At 40.4% G+C, this 14,269-nt stretch overlaps 1 protein-coding gene across 5 annotated transcripts in view; it reads left to right on the top strand.

The window, feature by feature from the left end:
• Nucleotides 1-4,248: 4,248 nt before the first annotated feature.
• The window catches only part of cacna2d2a (calcium channel, voltage-dependent, alpha 2/delta subunit 2a), a 156,824-nt gene continuing 146,803 nt past the window's right edge, over nt 4,249-14,269 (top strand). For all 5 annotated transcript variants that reach the window (XM_041981457.1, XM_041981459.1, XM_041981458.1 and 2 more), the window contains exons 1-2: nt 4,249-4,709; nt 8,765-8,846. In XM_041981457.1, coding sequence (XP_041837391.1) covers nt 4,594-4,709; nt 8,765-8,846 — 198 coding nt within the window. In that variant the 5' untranslated portion in view covers nt 4,249-4,593. The remainder of the gene's footprint in view (nt 4,710-8,764; nt 8,847-14,269) is intronic.

The raw sequence follows: 14,269 nt of genomic DNA on the forward strand, positions 1-14,269 counted from the left end.
CAGACTAAGCAGATGGCTCTTGGACAGTGAGAGGAGAGACGGGGGTTGTTGTGGGTGATGAGCTGCAGGTCTTGTGATAAAGCAGCTGGCTGACAACTCTGGGATAATGTGTGTCAGCAAAGTGATGTGGAGCTGGATTGCAAGAAAAGCGAGAAAATGGGTAGTGAACCGAGGATGAGGAGATCTAACATATGATGGATGATATGCTGCAACTTATTACTATTGGTCATTTTATTCTTTTATTTTCTATATCCAGTGTAGAAATCTTTAGGACAAAACCATTATATAGACTCTGGTTTACTTTGATACCTGGTGTACTTGAAAATGGCATGCTGATCGGAACTTTAAGTCCTACATAAAGAGGAGGACTTTTTCTTGAATATCATAAACAAAAACCTGCACGGGATCCTTTTACTGTGTTACTTCATCTCCCCTCACTGTGTGGCACTGATGTCTCATTCCTTCCCTCTATTTCCACTCTGTATCCTTTTCAATCCCAGCTTTGATGTATGCATGAGGGAGGATTTCCTGAAGACCAAAGAGGGCCATTACCCAGGGGCCATTAGGCCTCTAGTAGAGCATGTCAATGACTACTGAGTCTCGCTTTGTTTTCTCATGCCCCCCACCTCACCTCTTGTCTATGTGGGTAAGGTGTGGCTGTGGGTGGGTGGGTGACTTCTCTGGGGCTGATAAAAGGCTGTCTTAAATTCATATTATTTTGTCCTTTTTTGCATGTGTGTATTGTACTGTAACATTTTGTATAGTGGATATTTCCCTACTGTTACACGTGAGGAGGTTGGGTCATTGGAGCTGTTGTTCTTTCATGCAGATTAAGACCGAAGGGAGTGAGTCATCATCATCAGGATGAAATGCTCTGACATTTGAGCATGGAAGTCTTGGAGTGCCTTGCGGCCCAACATCTCTGGGTATGTCTGTGTTTTACAGTACAGGATTTATACATAACACTATGAGTTTTTTTTCTTGTTGAGTTTAGCCAAAGAATTTCTGTCATGTAACAGATGATGAAAATAATTATACATATGGGTTATGCAAATAAATTCTATGTGTTACAAAGTTAAGACCTTGCTAATGGTAAGTGGATGATAATAAATGTGAGGATAAACTAGGAAGTGAGCAGGGAGAGAGCTGAAAGGTACACACAAGGAAGATAACCTTGATTGCTGGAATCACTGCTGATATCTTTGGTATGTCCCCGTAGAGGACAAGAGCACACCGACTCCCCTGTGTAGTGGTAGAAAAAAGACCCTCAATGAAAAAGTGTTGCAAATAAACGACTGTATATCATGCTCCTGTTTTACAGAGAGCACTTAAGAAGATCATTGACGTTTGCTGAGAGCGTTGAGACTCTCTCTCAAGGGCAAGTAGCTCCATCATCTGCAGTAAATGTGATGCACAGTTTTTCTCTAATCAGAAGTATAAAATCTTAGCATTCAGCATGCTGACTAGATGAAGTTTTTTACAGAATGTGAAGCCTCACTTTTCTGGCCATTGCATCTGAATATCAGCATACAGGTCACAGAAAGAAGAAGAGGAGGTCAGGGTAGAAAGAAGATGGATAAGGTGGAGGAAGAGGAAGATAAGGGGACAGTGCTTCTGTATATCTGGATGTGTGGCATGGGTCTTTGCTGATGACTTCCCTGAGGCGTGTAGACAGGGAAACAAGGAGTGATTAATTCTGCTCCAACCTACTTGACCTCTGTCTGGGGGAGCGGTCCCCCAGAAAAGAGCCTGGCGTCTGATACAGAACAGTGAAACCGGTTTTCTTCCACTCTTACTCTCTGGATCAATAACAGATTGGCAGGTCAATCTCTTCATGAGAAACTGCATGGCCAATGAAGAAGACCCTGCATAGCAGCGAACAACCTTCAGTCTGCTCCTCGCTTTGAAGGACCAGTAGTGCTCATTGATCTGTGTGTTTTCACTGAGTGGATCCCTTAGCTGGACTGATCAATCTCCCATAATAAAGAGTAGATTCTCTTTAAGCATTGCCGCATGTTCAGTAAGATTCAAGGCCTCATCGTGACAATCACCTATTTTATTCACTACTCTTGTAAACACAATCCTGAGCATACAAAAATGCAACAAAGACAAAAGTGGCATCATACATTAGCCATCCTCCTCCTGGTCCTAGCAAATGCACTTGACCCAGAGGCACCGCCAGGGAAAGAGCTCTACTTCTTAAGATTTGTTTGCAGAGTTAATAAAATTACTTCTTTCTCCAGACAGCTTTTTCAGTGAGCAGAACTCATTCAAAATTAAATTAGTATTGTCATGGCTCCAGATAAATTAAGATAAAAGTTGCCTGATGTATGTTTGAGTGAAGAAAAGCACAGGTGACAAATGTGAGTCCACCAGACTGAAGCTACATCAGTGCCAGCACCTGCTTGTGGTTATAATTTATGTTGTGAAATAAGATAGAAAATTTACTGTGTGAGAATAGCCATCAGTGAAGGCTATTTCTCTTCTAATATTAATAAAAGACTGTCTTTGGCTTCTCACAGAATTTTTTTTGTTGGGGTAGATGAGGAGTTGTCTCTTATTCAATATTTCTCAGAACATAGCTTTCAGGAATATGAGCAGATTTGTTTTCCCCCCGTTTCCCTGAGGAGCAAACATATATTTGTTCTGGCTGAATAACCCGTTACATCTATGTGCATAGCTTCCCGCTCCCTGCGATCAGGTGGGTTTTCCCTGTCCTGCTGAGGTCCATGCCCCTGCAGTGTGCCTTTTCTACCAAAACAGCCCCTTCTTCTCTGTCACAGAGGACACAGAAATGCTGGTCGGCAACCCTGCTGACTGCTGCGTAGCTTTCTGTAACAGCGCACCTGTTTGTCCCCTGCTGATTGACTGAGCCAAGGACAACACAGCCACAAGACCTAGTGTCTCACGGTACCCTATCATGCAAGCTGAGATATAAAACTCCCCCCCTAAAGGAACACATGAGGGGGAGTGAGACCACGTGTCCCACACCTCCACTTTGACTTGAAGTCAACTGAAAATGTGTTTAAAACAGCCTTTTTACTCCAGTCTTTTGTGTGTTTGTTTTATTCTTTTAAGAAAGTGTTGCCCGATTCTGACATTGAGAAAAAATACAAATATTGCATGTAAAAGTCTATTAGAATTAACCTAAAAAATGTGCTTTGTTTTAATGTGCAAATGTGCTGCACCTACCATACCCTCCAGTTTGAAATAGCAAGATCAGAGAACAAACAGTGGTGCAGGAAAAGGCAGTCTGACAGGTACAGGTGTGCATGCAATGATGTTCACATGCACACTTTGACAAACACACACACACACAGCTGACATAGGGAGATAGTCATTTCTCCGGGGGGTGACTTCATGCTGAATTAGTCTTACTCGGAGGATTCACTGCATTGCTCTGCCCTGTGTACCATTTAAAATTAACAGTATCTCACTTACTGTATATCTGGAAGAGAAATTGTTCCACTAAACTATACTATTAATAAGCTTATAATTTATGCCCTTCTGTAAAGTTACCACCCCTCCATCTAAATAGCTAGTGATATAATGAAACAATATCTATATATCTACAAAATTATCTTATTAATTTTCCTTGCATTCAAATGTTCATCCACTGGAGCAGATGTGATATTTAGTAAAATAAATGTAGTTGAGGAGCAGCCCTCGCTGCGATTGCTGAATGTTTACACTTCAGTAAATACAATAGACCCCTCTAGAGTCATGCCTCTAATTAGCAAAATAAAGCCCTGATTTCTGTTTCTAATCCAGAGTTTGTGGAGAGCAATGGACACGAGGAGGAGGAGGAGGAAGAGGAGGTGGCCTGATGCGCGCCCCCGTCTATCGCACAGGAATGGGCTGTTAGTGGAGGAAGGTCCACAAGTGCCAACAGCTGAATCAAGAGCCACAGTTAGACAAAAACAGGAAGTTTGGCGTCTGGACCTACAAAATAAATCTGTATTTTAGCGTGATGCCTGTGCGTGGAAGGATGCTTTCTGCGTGCAACAGCAGCACTTTCCCTTAAGTTGCGTAGCTAACATAAGCTTGTAAAAAAAGAAGAAGCGCACCACCTGTGGTTACATAATGGTACTGTTAAGTAGTAGCACTGTTATTTGAAGACATTTTCTGAGAAGACAACTCGTTTGACTAGGCGGTGAACAAATCCTGCAGGATGGCTTCAATCCAAAAACTATATTTGGGTTTATTTTGAAAGACTAATGGGAACACTCGCGACGTGGAAAGCTTCACTCTGTGTGGTGACATTGGAGGCAGTGGGAGAGAAAAGGAGTGAATCTGCGCGGTGGCGGTGAGGGAGGGAGGACAGCGAGTGCGCGAACAGGCAGCTAGGCATGCACATCAGCAACAGAGGCTGAACATCTTCCTGATCCTCATCTCCCGCGTTCAGGGGCTGTCAATTCTACGTGTGCACGCCGATTGAGTCCACTGCCGGCTGAAGTGCCCAGAAGCCTCCGCCAGCCATCACCTCCCACCACTCACTTTCTCTGGAGCTCGGTTATTCTTAGCTCAGCTGCGAGAGACTGTCCTTCCGGTCCTTCTCTTATTTATCACAGTTTCTTGAATATTTAATGGAAAATGGCGATCTGCGCGCAGTCGTTCGGTGTTTTCTGCCTCTTCACAATCCAAACTGTACTAATCATCTGCGTCTCCACGCCGACAGCCGGGATCCACCTCTTCCCTCAACACTACACGTAAGTACCCTGCACGTTTTTTTTTTTTTTTTTTTTTTAGGGGGGGGATAAAGCGGAATGCGGAGCGCCGAACTAGGACAGGTGGCCCCGACAAGCCTGCACACATGCATCGCCTTTTACCTTGGAGTAGCTGATGTCCCAGGTTTTCATAAACAGACGCAGCTTCCATCTCTGATGCTGCGTTATGAGCATCATTCTCACAGAGATAATGTAGTTGTTTGTCATGTGACATGTATTAGTCTTACTGAGTTTGACATTGTCAATATGGGAACAGGCTACGGGGAGCGCACACGTACACGTGCCATAGGCGAGTAAACCGAAGCTTATTTGTTTTAACATTTGGGATAAAATTAAATCATAGTCGTTGCTTTTTTAAATGTGATTCCTGCATGTGGGAGAGCATCCAATTTAGACATCTGTAAAGTCCTCTATATATTGCACCTGCACCGTTTGGGAATAAAAGGCTATCTAAGCCACCACAGGGTACACTGGTGTATTAAACTGGATTGTTTTGTTTTAGACCAAATCCACAAAAGTCGTAGTGTAAGAAGGAAACCAGAATCCCAGCAATGCTTCGTCTTAGTGACCGTATGTACAGAAAGTAGCAGCATCCAGCTGTAGGAACAGCAAAGAAACTATGGTTCGACTTTTCCAGCGTGCGTCTGTTGCAAAAAGTTTGCAGCAATAATATAATTAATATGTAAGACTTTTCTTCTTTATTCTGACACACAAAGGCAACATTTCTGCTTCAACAGTTTACCACCTGTGCCTTCTCTAATTTGTCTGCACGAAAAGTTCGACAAGCAGTGTGTGTTAGTTTAAAGTGAGAATTTCTCCAGCTAAGGTGCGAAGATTTTTGTTCAATGAGAAAACCATCGGAGTGCATCAGCAATTCTCTACTCTGTGAAGTGTTGCTTCAAATGTTGCGTCGCCCTGTTTGTGATTGCCATGACGGGATTATCTGATGTAAACACAACCTCTAGCCCTTGGTGATGATTAGTAAGACAGGTTCACAGAAATGACAGGAATTTAAATGATTCTTCTGTGATGCATTAATCGAAAATCTCGGTTTTGTTCATTTTCTATCCAAGGTGACTTTCAAAGGAGAAACCACTTGTCCTTTATGTAAGTGTGGAATAATTAAAACCTAATATAACCTGGATTATTGACTTGATTACTTAAGCTCTGCAAAGTGATGCAGGCGATTTGTAAAAATCACATATTTTTATAAACCATGTTGTTTTAAAGAGCTGTATTAACATACATATTTGCAGTATTTTAATGAAATGTGTTAAATCTTGCAGTGTTTCCTTTTCACTTTCACAGTTATTGGTTACCTTTTTGATACAAGAACATCTCATTACTGACTACCCATTAAGTCTGTTGTGCCCTTGTTAAAGTCTATATTATATCAGTCACCTCATGGGATTTATAAACTGGGTTTTGGGTCACCCACATTACTGTGGTGTTTGCCAGACTTTGCCAGATAATTGAAGTGTGTGTGTGGGGAGCTGCTGTGGCAGGCTGTTTGATATGTAGGCCTGTAATACACACACATACACAAGTCAGCTCAGAGTTGTGTGTTTGAGCTCTAGCCAAGGAAGCGTGTCTATAAGAAAGGGCAGAATATACAGTTAATTTCACAGCAGTGTCAATAAAGTGTACATTTCACACACCCTGCCACCTAAAAAGTGGTCTAATATTTGTAGCTAGTGTTTATGTTGATAATGCGGGGATGTATGTGATAGAAAAGATTATTTCCACATTTTTAAATCATGGAGAAACCTTTCTGAAAGCTGGAATCTAAATCAATGTTTTGAGAGTAAATTCTTTCAAAGCTTTTTTTTTTTAACCCAACCCTCTGTGTTAAATTTTTTTAACCATGATAAAATACAGAAAGCTATATCCCCAAAATGTTATTTCCACATACCAAAAAATAGTTCACCTTCTACCCTAATAGATTTGAGCGTGGCACTTGTAGTGATGAGATCCATTGCAGCAGAATGCACATAGTGGCAAAATGTGGCTGATGCACAGGCCTTCCATCCAAACTCATTTCTCCACATGTTCTGCTTTTCCAAAATGTTTGGGTGAGTATAAATCATATTACAGAGAAGATACATAAAAACACCAGAGCCAAATGGCAAAATTTTATTACTACATTAGACTGCAAAGAGCCAGGGAGCACCAGTTGACTTTAAAGTGGTGCACCATGGCAACTTGTTTGTTTTTTTTTACAAAAGAAATCACAGTTTTCATTACACAGGTACATATATTTCAGCAAATAACTGTGGTCCAGAAATATTAGTAGCTGCAGAGTTCAGCATATGTTATTGTGGAATATTGTTCCTTTTTTGATTTAGAATGAGGCCAACATTAGTAACAAGTCATCACAAGTCACTTCACAAACTTGTGAAGTCATGTGACAAGTTTGCCAAAAATCTATGAAACCAAATATCAATCCACACATGATCCTTCTAACAGTAATAGAATTTTACATCTGGAGGGTGAAAATACACAGCTAGTATGTCATTATGCGCATATGTGTTAGGAGCTGGTTTGTCATCACAATATTTTAGTAGAATTGAAACGTATTTGACAGGTTTGAACGTGGAATTATATCGTGTATTGCAGTGGAGCGAATTTATCAGGTCTCCTATCTTTATTTATATTATGTCATAGGATGGATGACATGAGCAAAATGAACATTTATTATCTCTATTAAGATATTTGACATTTAGTTAAATATTCAAAAGCATATAATAATTTAAACCCGTGTCTAACTTGATGTGTTAAATAATATTTGTAATGATTTTGCCTGACTCAATGCATTTGTACGAAATTTGTAAGTATTGAAAGTTAAAAAGCTGCAGGCAGTAAATGCACAGTAACATGAAGTATGAATGTTGTCCCTCACTGTTAGTATCATTGCATCTTGCTCTGTTCACTGCTGAGTGTAAACTTGCTTGTGTTTATTTCACATCCAGGTGACCTTTTCATACTCAGCTACTTCACCACAGTGGTTCCCCTGTTCACTGTACTTTTTTTATTTATTAATTCTTTTAGAAGCTTTCTTATTTTCTCTTAATCTTGTCAGCCTAAACGCAGGCAACATGCATGCTGGCTGGCATCTTTTCTCTGCTGCTCCTCCCCTGATGAGGCCTGCTGTGGTTTAGCGATTATGGCGAGCTTTGTCACTGTTTGGCAGATTTATGCAATTTAATAACTCTTGTCTTCCCTCCTGTCTTGTGAGCAAATCTGACATTTAAAGATGACATTTGTTTCTGTCATCATATTAAAAGACAAACGACTGTTGTGATGTTGATGCAAGTGATTAGCTACCTGTAGGCTGCTGAAAAGAAAAGGTTGGCACCGAATCAGTGCTTGGCTACCAAACACATGCCAGAATTATTTATTTGATTGCTGAAAGATTAGCTTTCTGTGTAATTTTTCTTTTTTAATTCCAGTAAAAAATTTCTCATTGGCCATACTCATGGACTTCGTAGCCCATATTCAGGTTGGCAGGTTAGCTCCTACGGCTTCTTTAAAATAGTTCAGGAAAAATCTCAATCCATTAAGTCATTTGTTGCTTGCTGGGAGATATACAGTGATGAGCTCCAACCGTTTGATCTCTTAATTCCAAACTTGGCTCCGTCTAACGGAGATCAGCTCCTGCTTAGGGTGCACTTCTGTCAAACCTGAGCAGTTTTATTGCAGAGCCGCTGATCCCAGCCGAGCCAAGACAGGCACGTTCGCTGCCAGTTCTGCCAGTGCCGACCAGATATATGCAGGATGTGATGGGAAAAGGAGGTGCTGATGACTAACTCAGACATTAGCAGAGATACGGCAAGGATACTTTCAGATAGGGATCCAGAAACGATGGAGCATGTGGCAGTCTGCCAACAACAAGAGCTACACAAAGATAGGGACAGACTCACTACCACAATCTTATGAACACTCACATGCGGTGACAGAGAGATGTAGGCTCTTGTGATGACATGTTTGGGTGTTAATGTTAAGAATACAGATTGAAATTGTCTTATTTTATTTCCCAGAATGAGTCACTGGGCGGGACGCATTGAGAAGGAGCTGGAAAAGGTTCTTCAGCACGTCACTGGAACTCAGCAGATGAGATCGGTAAGTTGACGTCACCCTTGCATGTGACACTGCATTTTCCTGCATTATTAATCAGATTTCGTGTGTGTCTCCGAGGTAGTGTGTTTCAAAGAAGCAGAGTAGAAAATTCTGATGAAAAGCCCTCTCTTCACAAGATCAAAGCCCTGTGAGAAAAGGTTTTTAAGTGTATTTCCCATAGAAACAAATTAAATTAACCAAAGTTCTTGCACTAATTGACTTGTTAAGAAGGGCGAAATCAGCAGAACATGGAGTGGGTTGTTTGTGTCCCATCCCTGTGTCAGTTTTCTTGAAACGTGTGTGTCTGTTGGCACAGCAGATGGTTGAGCTGTGTTATTGACACTGCGTCTTCATATTTCTGCCATGTGCATATTTGCAATGCTTCCAGGGTTTGGAAAGCACTCTGAGATAAATGTGTCATTATTACTGTTTGGGTGTGTGTGATTCATCCATCCTGTACGGATCCTGTGGCTTTAATGCTAGCAGTAATAGTGGGTTGTACAATACCTGATGGTGAGTATGGTGGTGACACTGATGGATCCCAGAGTAAAGGAAGTGAGCTGTCAGAAATTGTGACGGTTTAAAGGGTAATGACCATTAAAGGAAATAAGGCAGATACTCGGTGTGTAATAGAGAGAGGTTGAGTGTGTTTACCTTTCAAAACATTGGCCTTTTAGAGTTGGTGAAAGTATTATTTTTTTCAATACTCCCACTGAGCAGTGTTGACATCTACAAAGCAGTTCACTTCTAAAGTTACATGGTCCCAAGGTAAAAGGATATTGCTGCTGTTTGATAGCAATGATGTATCTGTGAAAATGTAATTTTGTATGCTTTGAAAAGCAACACCGATCCAGGCTTTGGAGATAACCCAGTGGGTTTTTGAAAAGGTTGAGAGAGAAACATATTTTTTAAGTTTAATACAGTTTGAAAGGGGTTTTTTTTTAACTAAAAAAGTCACAAACTGTGTTCTTTTGGGGACAAAATCTGACTTCTGCATCAGATTTATTGATTTATTATTGATTTATTGTACTGTATATATTACTTTTATTTACTTTCAAGATATTTTTTGATAAATCACCTCAGCAGAATGTTGGAGCACTGCAAAAAAAAAAAAAAATCCACAAAAAGTAAGTTCACAATACCGAATTGTGTGTTTTTTCGGACTCTGCATCTACATCTATCAAATCCAATAAGGTTGACTTTGTTGTAATTAGCTCAAGCTCAAACTGCATAGAATTTTCTCTCTGTATGTTCATCAACTCAATGTTGATCACGCTTAATCTTTCTGATCCAATAAATCAATTTTCTAATTGTAATGTTAGGTTAGTAAATTATTTGTCTGGCAGTTGTTGTTTTTTATGACATTAAAAACAATGCTCCATAAATGTGGTTAAACCATGAAGTCGTCAGTGCCTGCAGTAACACTTGGACATACTTTATTATTATATAGCTGACTGAGCTGAGCTTAGTGAGACATAAAGCTGAGATGTGGTGTTGACATGGTGTTAAAAGCTGAGGGGGATTGAAGTTCTGTGAATTTAAACTAATTGACTCAACAAGTGTCTGAAGTATTTTTTGTTAGCTAAACCCAATGAAGCCGATCTCTCTCTCTAAATGTTACGTCCATCCCTTTGATCTCTTGTGTTGGGCGTCCATATAGCTGTGTGTGCATGTGCATGTGCTGGCCTGACTGTGTGCACAGACTGGGTGTGAAAGAACATTTATCATTGCCCCAAACAGGAGTCGTCACAGGGTGTGCTAAATGGCCCAGCATGCCTAGAAAAGCCATTTTCTAAATGGATGCCTCTCTCTTTACGTGCGTCTGATAGAAATCTTCCCAGGGCTATGCCGGCTGGTAACAAGATTGCCTCCCTCTGCGCTCTCTTCCTTTTCATGCGCAGTTTATTCTCGTGGACAAAAAATGTAAAATGTGTGCAAATTATTTTTGAGTTTGTCTTACATGGGAAGAGACAAGGGAACTAAGTTGAATATAATGTGGTCTGTTCAGATTCCCCTGGTTGAGATTTCATTTTTTCTGACAAGTGAAGTAGTGGGTGAATGAAGAAGAAATGTCAAGACAGGGCAGCACAGAAAATAGCTGAATATGTTTTGAACTGGTTGACTTGACAAATAACTTGATGATGTTGAGTGTTTTGATGTGAGTTTCTGCATCATGAGTGAGTTGCTAAAAAACAAAACAAAACATGAAAAGTTGTTTAAATGTAAAAATATTGCATCGTAATAAACTCTACCCAGGTTGGGTCAGGATGTTATTTTTTGCCTGGGGGAGTGTCAGGAAGATAGTGGGTGAGTGATTTATCAGAGGAGGTGGAAGTTTCAAATGGAAAAGTGTGGAGCGCAGATAGACAAGGAGAGTGGGCGGCGTGTAGAGCAGAAGAGGTGGGCATTTTAGAGAGAGAGAGGGGGGCGGGGGGCTGAAGGATGGCTTGACAATCGAGATGGATGTTCAAGCAGTTTTGTGTGTATATTTAGAATCAAACTACTTAAGATGGATGAAATGATAGAGGGGGGTATGCAAGAGTTGGTTCATTTAAATGTGAGCAGACGGATGCTGTTTATAGTCTTTATCCTCTTCATTATCCTATGTGCTGTTGTGTTTGATGTGTTACAGTATGTGGTGATGAGAGGCGGCAGTGGACACTTGCATTGTTTTCATGTCCTCAGGCTTATTCAGAACAGTTTTAATAGGCACACAGGAGCAGTGCGCCTATACACCCACATACTGTCATTGCAGATGGTTCATTAGACATATAGAGCAGCAACAACTCCATTATTTCAATAATTGTTATTATATTTATTATTAAAAGATGCTTTAGTTATTTTGGGCAAAAATGCAGAGCATTTACTCGTTCCAGCTTCCAAAGAGGAGATTTAATGCTTTTGTTCAGCTTTGTCGTAATGTTGATCAGACTGAACAAAACAATAAAATATGTAGAATAACTGGAATAAGAAAGAAAGAAAAAGAGAAAGAAAGAAAGAAAGAAAGAAAGAAAGAAAGAAAGAAAGAAAAAGAGAAAGAAAGAAAGAAAGCTTTATTCATCCCTAGAGGGAAATTCAACTTGTCTGGCTGCTCATTAAAACACTCACTCTTCCACCTTTCACAAATAAGTACTTAAAACTAACTAAATTGAACAGACATGAGTTAAAATGACAATAACATAACAATGAATAAATAAAAAATTGAGAATGAATGTGTAAAAGAGTAAGAAAATAAATAAACATTAAGAGGAATAAATGTAACAAGAAATGAGAAGAAAAGAAATCTTGAAATACAATATACAATAAAAAACAATATAATATAATGTGAAGACGAATGCTTAACTAAACATAGCACACAAAAAAAACTATTTTAATAAACTATTTTAGTAATATATATATATATATATATATATATATATATATATATATATATATATATATAAGACAAGTCCTGAGAAGTCAGCTTGATGGCAAGAACAAGATCCCGGTAACTAACAGCTATATCCTGTCAGTGATCCGATACACTGCTGGGGTAATAAACCGGCCAAAAGAGGACGTCCAGACCACAGATGTTAAAACACGGAAGCTGCTCATCATACATGGAGGGTTCCATCCCAAATCCAGTGTCCAGAGGCTATACACTAAGTGCAAAGAGGGAGTCCTGAGGACTAGTGAGCACCAGGGCCACTATCCAAGATTAAGCATCCAGTCTCCATGAATACATCAGGAAGTTGACCCCAAGGAATGAAGCACTGAGTGGAAGGAACCATCATGGGAGGACAAGCCCCTTGGATGTAACACCAACAGATAGCTGAAGTGGAGGATATGAACAAGTCCTACCAATGGCTAGAGCGGGCTGGATTGAAGGACAGCACAGAGGCACTAATCATGGCAGCACAGGAGCAAGCTTTGAGTACCAGGGCAATCGAGGTCCAGATCTACCACACCAAGCAGGACACCAGGTGCAGGCTGTGCAAAGTGGCCCCTGATACAATCCAGCACCTCACAGCAGAGTGCAAGATACTGGTGGGCAAAGAATACATGGAACGCTATAACCAAGTAGCCAACCACTTTCCACCACTACATGAAGACATGTGAATGGGCCATCAGCAACTGGCTGCCCCAATCGGCCGGACTCGTCAACAACAAATTTCACAAATAATTTTACGGCCATCATAAACTCATATCATATTTTCTTTATTTACAGTATGCCTTAAAAATTGTATATACTTCTGCTCCTAAAGGGTTAAACATTTAAGGTTAAAATATACTTTTTCATGTCAAAAGTTAGCTTTTAAGTATCAGGTAACAGCTTCATGATTATCTGTTGTTAAATAAATGTATTTTCCCTTTTTAGACTATCAGAGTACAAAACTCGAGTACTAAGTGATATTTATTGACTTTTTCCTTTTTCACAGACAGACAAGCAGATAGTGTCATAGCAATTTCCACAGCATCAGTACAACAAGCCTCTGAAATGGTGATTCTGTGCAACATATGTTTAAATAACTTGGCAAGATGAGATTCAAATTAATTTAAATAAGCAGAGTCTAGTCTGCATGAATAATTTAGGCCGTCGGGTATGACTGATCCTGAGCCCTCACCGCTCTGAGGGTGTCTGCTTTGTTTGTTTGTTGCTCTTGTTTATTGGAAAACCTGAGAACGGCGTCTAGATCAATATACCACACGTGAAACCAGGACAGACTGCCTAATGCCTAGCTCAGTCTCCAAGTTTTTCAGTTTTACTCTTCCCTGTTTCTTTGAGCTGTTTATGTTGATGCTACATCAGTTGGCCTGTTGACCACATGCTGACTGCAGGTTTAACCTTCTTGCCTCTAGTACTGCCACTGTGCATGTGCGTGCTCATGCTGATAAATGTGTGTGTGCGGCAAGTCTTTTATGGTGTTTTACGTTGCTGAAGCTTCTTGTTTCGTTTGATCACCGCAGGTTTCTGTTTCTTACTGGGGGGGATGTTGTGTGAAGCCTGAAGACAATTTCAGTCATCGTCTTTGTATTTTCTATGTTGCTCACAGCCAGGATAGCCCCCCCTCAACGAGCAGATATCTCTGTAAAGTAGACTGGTGGATTTACCCAGCATTGCTGACTACAGAAATTTCCAATAATCTGTCTAAAATGCCGGGTGCTCTGCTAGACTTCATCACCTCTGCTCTCACTCACAACCAGCCTTCTTTCTCTAAAGCTGATGTCAGCTTTACCCCCCCCCCCCCCCCCACTCCACCCCAGTGCAGACAATTATATAATTAGACAATTATATGAGTGTTTGTAGGAGCAATATTTTTCTCTTAAGAGCTCCATTTAACCAGGGTTTACAGAAGAGTTAATAGTCTCTACTCTCAGCACAAGACGTTTCCTTTAAAGGAGTGTGAATTCAGGCGTCATCTATCAGACCCCCCCCCCCCCCCATC

Source organism: Melanotaenia boesemani, chromosome 3 (assembly GCF_017639745.1).
Source record: "Melanotaenia boesemani isolate fMelBoe1 chromosome 3, fMelBoe1.pri, whole genome shotgun sequence".
In the NCBI taxonomy this organism is placed as follows: domain Eukaryota; kingdom Metazoa; phylum Chordata; class Actinopteri; order Atheriniformes; family Melanotaeniidae; genus Melanotaenia; species Melanotaenia boesemani.